A 10,599-nucleotide genomic window follows, 5' to 3' on the forward strand; every position below is an offset into this window, starting at 1 on the left:
TAAGAGTCAGACACGACTGAGCGACTTCACTTTCACTTTTCACTTTCATGCATTGGAGAAGGAAATGGCAACCGACTCCAGTGTTCTTGCCTGGAGAATCCCAGGGACGGGGGAGCCTGGTGGGCTGCCATCTATGGGGTCGCACAGAGTCAGACATGACTGAAGCGACTTAGCAGCAAGGTCGTTTCATCCTGTGCTGTACAGTCTTTACCTACCTAAATGCAGATTTTTGTAGAACCCTGTGTATCTTGGGAGTTCAGTTCAGTCGCTTAGTCATGTCTGACTCTTTGCGACCCCCGTGAATTGCAGCACGCCAGGCCTCCCTGTCCATCACCAACTCCTAGAGTTCACCTAAACCCGTGTCCATTGAGTTGGTGATGCCATCCAACCATCTCATCCTCTGTTGTCCCCTTCTCCTCCTGCCCTCAATCTTTCCCAGCATCAGGGTCTTTTCAAATGAGTCAGCTCTTTGCATCAGGTGGCCAAAGTATTGGAGTTTCAGCTTCAAAATCAGTCCTACTAATGAACACCCAGGACTGATTTCCTTTAGGATGGACTGGTTGGGTCTCCTTGCAGTCCAAGGGACTCTCAAGAGTCTTCTCCAACACCACAGTTCAAAAGCATCAATTCTTCGGTGCTCAGCTTTCTTTATAGTCCAACTCTCACATCCACACGAGACCACTGGAAAAACCATAGCCTTGACTAGACGGACCTTTGTTGGCAAAGTAATGTTTCTGCTTTTTAATATGCTGTCTGGGTTGGTCATAACTTTCCTTCCAAGGAGTAAGCATCTTTTAATTTCATGGCTGCAGTCACCATCTGCAGTGATTTTGGAGCCCAGAAAAATAAACTCAGCTATTGTTTCCATTGTTTCCCCATCTATTTGCCATGAAGTGATGGGACCAGATGCCATGATCTTAGTTTTCTGAATGTTGAGCTTTAAGCCAACTTTTTCACTAGAAAGATGTAAAAAACTAGTAGAGTGTGATTTCTATGATAGTGCTGTGAGCAACATATAATGTAGGAGTCCAAAAAAGCTAGAATTTTCTCCGGGAATCTATAAAATGCATATTCTGTATCTGAGATTAGCTATTCATTTGGACTTGGTTCCATCTTCAAGTAGATAAGCAGTTCTTTATTTATATTCAAGATGTTTACATAAATGTGGAAGAGGATAAAAGACAAAGCCTCATAATATTGCCACTAGAGACTTGTAATCCAAATTGAATTTGTTCCATTAATCATCACACTGTGAACATGGGTGTTTAACCAGCCACTGATCCACTTATGCCATCATCCAGGCTGTATTTCTCCATTTGCCTCATTTGTCTGCAAGTCAAGGGTCTTTTTGTGCAAGAGACTCATGGTAATTGTAGTTTATTACTTGAAGCCTCGTGAGAAACTTTATTAAATGCTTTCTGAAATCAGTATGTTCTAGTTGTTTGCTCCACCAGTGTGTTAAAATAAGGAAATGTGATTGCTTTGGCATAGCTTTTCCATGCTTTTCAAGTCTCATGTGGCTCAAAAAATTTAAAGGCTAGGTTGTAGAGGGTGCTGAGAATTCATTTCAGGTTCCTAGAATTTTATTTTCCCACTTTTGAGGATAATATTTCTTTCTTTTAATCTCCTCTTGCCCATCTGATTCTTTATTTATTTTTGAAGACTATTGATGACAGTTTCCCAGTCGTTTTTTGTACAGAAATGTATGGTTACTTGCTTTTGCTGTTTGTTGCAGTATATGGTTCTTTTTTTATCTCTATAAATGTTCCTTGGGTCCTTGTAAAGCATGTGCTTCCTGTAGTTGTTGACTGCAGTCTCTCTCTCTGTGCCCTTGATCAAGTTTACTTTGATGCTTCAGATCTTAGGGCTCCACTGAGTTCTGATCTATGAGATCTGTTAGATGCTGAGAGATCTTAAAATCAGTTCCTGTGATTTTGGATTGGCTTATTGTTTCTTTGTGTATTTTGAGCCTGTGTTATTAGATACATATGTATTTTAAACTGTTGTACCATCCTGGTCAATTAAACCTTAGTGGCCTTGGGGTTGTTGTCTGTTATTATTTAAATGAAGAAAAATGATTTTGCTACAGTTTTATAATCACTTTTAGAATATATACATGTATATAAAATCACTTTTTGATATAAGGCTTTGAATAATTTCAATTTTGTGTTCCCTGTTTTTTCATTCAGGTTATCAGTTGATTGGGAGTCACTCTGGGGTGAAGCTTTGCAGATGGACAAAGGTATTTGTTTTTGTTCAAATATTATTTCTGTTTTAGGCAACTTTTATATGGCTATTATATGCAATGCATTTTACCATTTTAAAGGGTTAATTTACATTTAATAAAGAGTAATGATTTTGAATGAATTAGTTACATGAGTTCAGCATGTTTTGATGGATGTAAAAAATCCTTATCAAACACCTGAATTAAAGCTGTAGACTATTTTCCTCACCCCTACAGGTTTACTTATGACTGTCTCTGGGCAGTAGCCCTTGCCCTGACAGCCACGCAACAGTTGTTCTCTTTGGTCTCACTGTAGTTTGGTTTTGCCTGTTGTAGAATTTCACATGAATAGGATCATATAATGTGTAGCTTTTTGCTAATGGCTTCTTAAACTCAACATCAGGTTTCTCAGATTCATCCACATATAATGTGTATCATTTCATTCCTTTTTGTTGCTGAATACGATGCAGTAGTAGTATAGGCATGGTACTCAGGGAAGCCTCCGTGGCTCAGTGGTAAAGAATCTGCCTGCAGGCAGGAGATGCAGGAAGAGGTGAGTTCAATCCCTGGGTTGGGAAGATCCTCTGGCGTAGGAAATGGCAGCCCACTTCAGTATTCTTGCAGGGAAAATCCCAGGGGCAGAGGAACCTGGACATGACTGAGAGACTATACACACACATTCAGTATTATGAACATGCCACAGTTTTAAATCTGTTGATAGTTGTTTGGGTTGTTCTCAGATTTTAGCTATTAAGAATAAAATGACTGTGAATGTGTGTGTACAGTGCTTTTATTTGGGGTGAACATACGTTTGATTTCATCTGGGTGTATACCTAGGAGTGGAATTGCTAAGTCATAGGGCAGGTATATATTTAAATTTATAAGAAACTCCCAGTCTGTTTGCAGTGTGGTTGTACTATTTTATGTTTGCATCAGCAATTTAAGAAAGTCACTATATTCTCTCACCATCATGTGGGATTATAAATCTTTTTCTGATTGTGAAGTGGTACCATTTTGGTTTTAATTTACATTTTGCAGATAACTACTGTTGATGAGGACCACCTTTTCATGTGCATATTGGCCTCTCATAGTTATGCCGCCTCTGTTTGGATATTTTACCCAAACTGAATTGTTTGACTTTGTATTATTGATTTGTAGGAGTTGTTTATATATTGTGGATATGAGAGGTTTGCCTGATGCACACTCTTGTTTTCTCTTAGTCTGTGGCTTCCTCTTTCATTTCCCTAATGGTGTCCTTTGAAGCTTTTAATGTGAATAAAATCTAATTTATCCTTTTTTCTCTTTTGGTTAGTACTTTTCCTATGTTAAGAAGTCTTTGTCAACTTGAAGGTCACAAAGATAGTTTATCTTTTCTTCTGGAGGCTTCATATATAGTTTTGACCTTTATGTTTAGGTCTTGAATTAATTTATATGAATGGTATGAGGTAAGGATCAAGATTGTTCCTTTCCACCACCTATCACCTACATGGATATTCTGATGTTTTAGCACCATTTGTTAAGAAGGATTTTCCTGTCACCATTGAATTACTTTTAGGCCTTTGTAGAAAAGTCAGTCAGCTGTATATAGGCAGGCCTGTTTCTGGACTACTCTTATTCTGTTGCATCGATGTGTTTGTCCTTAAGCCAATACCACAATTGGCTTGATTACTGTGGTTTTGTAATAAGTTTGAAATCATGCAGTATAAGTTCTCTGTCTTGGTTTTTAATTTTCAAGATTGTTTCTTCTCTTCTGGGTCTTTTGTATTTCCATATACTTTTTAGGATCAATCTATGAATTTCTGTTGTATGTATTTATTCTGTTTTCTTATGTTCTGTATTTGTCTATTTGTCATCTCTGTACCTGAGGGCCAATTACATAATTTCTTACTTTCTGTATTTTTTTAAAAATATTTTTTTATTATTGTTTTTTATTTTTGGCTGTGCAGGGTCTTTGTTGCCATGCGTGGGCTTTCTCTAGTTGCGGCGAGCAGGGGCTACTTTGTATTTGTGGTGGACGGGCTTCTCATTGCGTGGCTCCCCTGTTGTGGAGCATGGGCTTTAGGGCACATTGCCTCAGTTGTTGTGGCGCACGGGCTTAGTTGCCTTGGGCCGTGTGGAATCTTCCTGGACCAGGGATCAGATCCATTTCCCCTGCATTGGCAGGTGGATGCTCAACCACTGGACCACCAGGGAAATCCTTATTCTCTGTATTCTTGATGCTCTGGCAGGCTCATAGAGACTGCCCCTCCCAGGGCTAATTGCTGAAGATTAACAACAGCTTGCCTTGAACATACCTTTCATCTGTGATTCTAAATCTGTAGCCTTCTGCTACTTCCTTATCTGACTCTCTCACACACCAAGCCAATATCTTCCCTGCCCTAAATCATGCCAGGGCCTGATACAGAAAGCTAGAGATAGCCCTGTAGTCCAGAGCCCACTGGAATAATTCATATCAGCCAGTCCGGCATCATTTACCCTGCTCTGCCTTTCCTCTCCTAAGGAGACTCCAGTAAGGGCTGTGGCCCAGGCTTTCCCCTCACTTCTCTCTGCCTCCTGAACAAACCCTGTTGTGTGCACCTTTCTCTCGGAATATGTAAGTAATATCTTCCTTCAGTAGCATTGGCCTGTGTTGGCACTCAGTCAGATTCCCATGGATACAAATAAGATAGCATTAAAATTATTGTATTTTCTAATGAAAATGCAGTGATGTACAATATTATGTTAGTTTCAGGCATATGACATAGTTGACATTTGCATACATTATGAAAGGCTCACCACAATAAGTCTAGTAACTATCTGTCCCCATACAAAGTTATTACACTATTGATGATATTCCTTCTGTTGTATGTTATATCCCTGTGATTTATTATAAAACTGGAGGTTTGAGCCTCTTAGTTCCTTCACCTGTTTTGTCCACCCTCTCTCCCCTCCCTTCTCCCCCTTCTGACCATGACCAGTTCTCTGTATCTGAGTCTGTTTTCATTTTATTTGTTTGTTTTGTTTTATAGATTGCACATATGAGTTAAGGCTGTGTGGTGTTTGTCTCTGTGTCTCTGACGTACTTACCATAGAAGTCTCAAGGTCCATCCATGTTGCTGCCATTGTCAGTATTTCATTCTTCTTATGGCTGAGTAATATTACTCTGTGTGTGTGTCTATATATACATCTATCTGTATCAGTTTCTTCATCCATTCCTCTATCAATAGACACTAAGTTTACATCTGTATCTTGGCTCTCGTAAATAATGCTGCATTGAACATTGGAGTACATGTATCTTTTCTGATTACTGTTCTTATTTTCTTTGGGTAAATATTCAGTAGTAAAATTGCTGGGTCATATAGAAGTTCTAGTTTTGAGGAACCTCGATAACTGTTTTCCATAGTGGCTGCACCCATCTACAGTCACACCAGCCATGCACGAGGGTTCCCTTTTCTCCACATCCTCACCAGCACTTATTATTTGTTGCCTTTTTGATGGTAGTGATTCTGAAAGATGTTAAGTGGTGTCTCATTGTGGTTTTGATTTGCATTTCCTTGAAAATTAGTGATATTGAGCATCTTTTCATGTGTCTGTTGGCTGTCTGCATTTCCTCTCTGGAAAAATGTCTATTCAGGCCGCCTGCGCATTCTTTAATTGGGTTGTTTGATTTTGCTGCTATTAAGTTGTGTGTATTTTTATATATTTTGGATGTCAACCCCTTATTGGATATATTGTTTGCAAATATCTTGTCCCATTTAGTAGGCTGCTTTTTTGGTTGTTGAGAGTTTCCTTCACTGTGTAAAAGCTTTTTGGTTCAATATAGTCCCATTTATTTATTTTTGCTTTTGTTTCCCTTGCCTTAGGAGACATATCCAAAAAATATTGCTAAAACTGATGTTGAAGAGTGTGCTGCCTAAGTTTTCCTCTAGGAATTTTATAGTTTCAGGCGTTACATTTAAGTCTTTGATCCATTTTGAGTTTATTTTTGTATATGGTGTGAGGAAATAGTTCATTTTGATTCTTTTGCATGTAGCTGTCCAGTATTCCCAACATCATTTACTGAAGAGGCTATCTTTTCCCTATTGTGTATTCTTGCCTCCTTTATCTCAGATTCGTTGACCATACAAGTGTAGATTTATTTCCGAGTTCTCGTTTTGTTCCTTTGATCTATGTGGGTGGATTGGAAACAGAAATGGTAGTAAGAGGAGTTAAAGGAAGTGAGATGGGCCTCTGGTGACACTTAGAGTAAGATTTAAAGATGACAGGTGGTCCTCAAATAAGTAAGTTCAATTTCAAATAATTATTGCAAGATAGATTTCTCATCACTGTGCTGTAAAAATTAGCAATACATAAAATGACCACAATAACTTCTTAAACAACTTTGATTTGTGAGAGTCCTGTATTTCATGTCTGAATATTTCATATGTTAATTTAATATGTGGTTTCAAGTCCACCCAAAGCATCTCGAATCTCTTCTGTATTGTTTTTATAGGTGACCCCTACACATATAACATGGGATGCACGTATTGTGTTAGGGACTTAAATACTAGAAGCAGCATTATTCTCCGGGGTGTGGGTTTTCAAAATGGTGAAATTTCTTACAAAAGCTTCGCACCAAAGAAAGTGTTTTCTGTCCTCATTTTCCATAGTAGCTACATTCCTGGAAAATTCAATGTACGGTAGAGTGTTCAGAAAATACTTTATCTGTAAAATGAACTTGGAATCTAAGCGTGGAGGATTATAATCAGGTTTTTCACAAGTACAGAGGTGTAGTGAGTCATTTGAAAGGAAGTGGCTAATAAGACCCTTTGTGTGTGTGGGAGAGTGGGGTGGGTGGGGAGAGCTATCTTAAACATTACAGGAGATGTGAAAATCTTGTCCCTCCCCTCACTTATTGCCAGTAGTGCCTCCCAACCATTTTGATAACAATAGTATTTCAGGGAATTTCCAGAATACCCCCAGATAGTGTGGACCCCATTGAGAACCTGTGCCCTAATTCATTTTCATTGCCATCCTTGAAGTTCAGGTTGTCCTCCTGAACATTGCAGCTAGGTTTTTTTCCCCTCTACCTCTAACCTCCAGTGAATCCCCTCCTCTACCTGCTCAATTTATCTGACATTAACCAGGTTAATCTCTGAAGTTCATTTCTCATTTAGCCATTCTGTTCTCTGAAGCCTTATGGCAGCTCTTCATTACTTCTTACTCAACGTATCAATTGGGATGTGTAATAGGCATCTTAAACTTAATGTGTCAGAAACAGAATTCCCTAAATCTGTTCTCCTCAGTCTTCACTCCAGCGATTTATGACAACACTGTCCTTTCAGTTACTCAGGCCAGAACCCTGGGAGTCATTTCTATTCTTCTGTTGTTTTTCTGTTTGTTTGCTTTTGTACCCTCCCACGTCTATTCCGTGAGCACATCTTTTCAAACTATATCCAGAATATAACTACTTTTCAGCATTTGTACGGCTATGCCTGGATCCAAGTCACTATCATATGTTCCTTTTATTATTGTAAGTGATCTCCTAACTGCTGTTCCTGATTCCACTCAGTTGTCTCCACTGCTGTTCCCTGCGCAGCAGTTGGATGCCTCAGATCATGTAACTCTTTTACTCAAACTCCCAGGGGTTCTAATCTCTCTCAGAACCAAACCCTGAGTCCTTACAGAGGCCTCCAAGGGTCTGATCTTCTGTGCTTCATCTCACCTTACTAGCCTTCTTGCTGTTCCCCGAATACACTGAACTCAGACTCCTCCCTGGCTTTCTGGTCTCTTGTCTGCTCACTGAGATCTCTGCTCAGTGAGCGTCTATCAGAAAGGCTCTCCCTTGACCACCTTTTTAAAATAACAGACTTCTCCTGGTCCCCTGACACTGCTTGGAATTTATCCATAGCATTTTCTCCATAGCACTGTTAGCAATTAACAAATTAGGTCTTGCTTATTAACTGTCTCCTCTTTCCCTTCTCATCTCCTCCCTAACCTAAGAGTCTTCATTTTTCTTTCCAATACTGAAAACAGAGCCTAGCATGTAGTAATTACTTAGTAAACATTTGTCAGATGACAGAATTATATAAAACCCCAAACCTGAGGAAGAACCTCTCTAGTATGGTTCTGATCTACTTGTTTAGCTTTGTTTTCTGTTTTAACCTTCATACATCCTGTGCTGCCTCCCTTCCCACCTCTGATCTCTACCTGGCTGAATCCTCCCCATCTGTCCCAGTCAGGAAAACAGAAACCACCCTGGGTATTTTCACAAGAACAGATTTAATAAAGTAAATTAACTGAATGCTTACAAAGCCATTGAAAGGCCTGGGGTAATGAAGGTCAGAGAGAACTGCTCCTTGCTCGGAGAAAGTCGAGAAGTGCTGGGCTCGCAGGACACTGCTGGAAGTGACCTGAAACGCTGGCAACATTAAAGCGAATGTGTCCCAGGAGCTCGCTTGAAGCCGCTTCGGACTCTGTGTTTGTTGTACGCCCTTGTGTCTGCCAGCTGCTGCCAGCGAAGAATAACGATTTTTCCTTTCTTGCCATCTAAGTCTTGGCATAAGTGCCTCTCACTGCTGGAGTCTAAATCAGAACCCCTCAGACAAGGGAATCTTAGAAATATGGTATTGGGGCTTCTTAGCCCCTACTTATAAGGGGAGGCACAGGACTCAGTATTGATAGCACCTCTTTAGATGCTTAGCATCTGTACACCCCCTTCTACCTGTATTTACATTTTTAAACCATAATAAAAACAAAACATTTGCTTCTCCCTAAACTGTTGTAATTATTACTCATGCAAGGGAGGATGTATTCATTCTCTCCCTTCACTCTCTTTTGAGATCCTCTGCCTAAGGATGACATTATAAGGTTGACCACCACTGACCTGTCTTACATAAAATAGCTGGAGGGGAGGAAAGATAATATCCAAGCAAGGAAGACAGTATGTATATTTGTAACTGGTCATATTTGTACTTGGTCACTTGGTCATAGTTGGTATTTCTAACTTCCTTCCTCCATGAGGCAGGCCACATTTCCTTTGTGCTGTATCACTATCTCAATATGATGCTTCTTTGCAAAGGGGAGTGATTCTGTCAGTGAAGAGTCTGAGCCACTAATGGCTCCTCCTGTAATCTTCTCTTAACTTCTCCGACTATAAGGGAGAATATTAAGGGCTTCCCAAATGGCAACCCACTCCAGTACTCTTGCCTGGAAAACCCCATGGGCAGAGGAGCCTGGTAGGCTGCCGTCTATGGGGTCGCTAAGAGTCGGACACGACTGAGCGACTTCACTTCCACTTTTCACTTTCATGCATTGGAGAAGGAAATGGCAACCCACTCCAGTGATTTTTGCCTGGAGAAACCCAGGGACGGGGGAGCCTGGTGGGCTGCCTTATATCGGGTCGCACAGAGTCAGACACGACTGAAGCGAGTTAGCAGCAGCAGCAGCAGCAGCAGGTGGCTCAGGGGTAAAGAATCCACCTGCAATTCAGGAGACACAGGATACATGAGTTTGATCCCTGGGTTGGGAAGAACCCCTGGAGGAGGAAATGGCAACCTGTTCCAGTATTCTTGCCTGAAAAATCCCACAGACAGAGGAGCTTGGTGGGCTACAATCCATGGGATCACAAAGAGTGAGACACGACTGAGAACACACGCACAAACAGATGTCTTGGAGGTCCCCTTGGTTCCTGAGAAAATTTTTGTTTCTGTGACATGAGGAGCTCAAAGGGACCAGGGGCTAGTATTAACTGTCAAGAACTGTGGAGAGTCTCCTTGTTCAGCCTCCTTACAAGCCAACATATTCACCTGTAGAGTTTCATAGATGCTGGTGGGGGACCCAGGACTCCCAGATCAAAGACAAAGGAACAACAGGCAGATTGAGATTCATGACCAGGTCGGGACACAGATTCCTGATGCTTCCTGCTCCTCTGTCCTCCCTAAGTCCTCCTTCTGTTTGTACTTTTTTTTTTTTTTTAACAGTTTGCTTAACCAGTTTAGAATTTATTTTGTTCTGTAGTATGGAATAAATCTCTAAATCAGGGGTTAGCAAACCTTTTCTTAAAGGGCCAGATGGTGACTTTTAAAGGTTTGTGGGTCAGATGATCTTGTTGCAGCTTTTCAGCTATGCCATTGCAGCCCCAAAGCAACCATCAGTTCAGTTCAGTCGCTCAGTCGTGTCCGACTCTTTGCGACCCCATGAATCGCAGCACGCCAGGCCTCCCTGTCCATCACCAACTCCCGGAGTTCACTCAAACTCACGTCCATCGAGTCAGTGATGCCATCCAGCCATCTCATCCTCTGTTGTCCCCTTCTCTTCCTGCCCCCAATCCCTCCCAGCATCAGAGTCTTTTCCAATGAGTCAACTCTTCGCATGAGGTGGCCAAAGTACTGGAGTTTCAGCTTTAGCATCATTCC

General features: G+C 40.9%; 1 protein-coding gene across 1 annotated transcript in view; it reads left to right on the forward strand.

Moving 5' to 3' along the window:
* LOC104986716 (S-adenosyl-L-methionine-dependent tRNA 4-demethylwyosine synthase) overlaps positions 1-10,599 on the forward strand; it is a 148,458-nt gene that overhangs the window by 29,562 nt on the left and 108,297 nt on the right. The window contains exon 9 of the mRNA XM_010837406.1: positions 2,190-2,242. Coding sequence (XP_010835708.1) covers positions 2,190-2,242 — 53 coding nt within the window. The remainder of the gene's footprint in view (positions 1-2,189; positions 2,243-10,599) is intronic.

Source organism: Bison bison, unplaced genomic scaffold (genome assembly GCF_000754665.1).
Source record: "Bison bison bison isolate TAMUID 2011002044 unplaced genomic scaffold, Bison_UMD1.0 scf7180017864072, whole genome shotgun sequence".
NCBI lineage: Eukaryota > Metazoa > Chordata > Mammalia > Artiodactyla > Bovidae > Bison > Bison bison.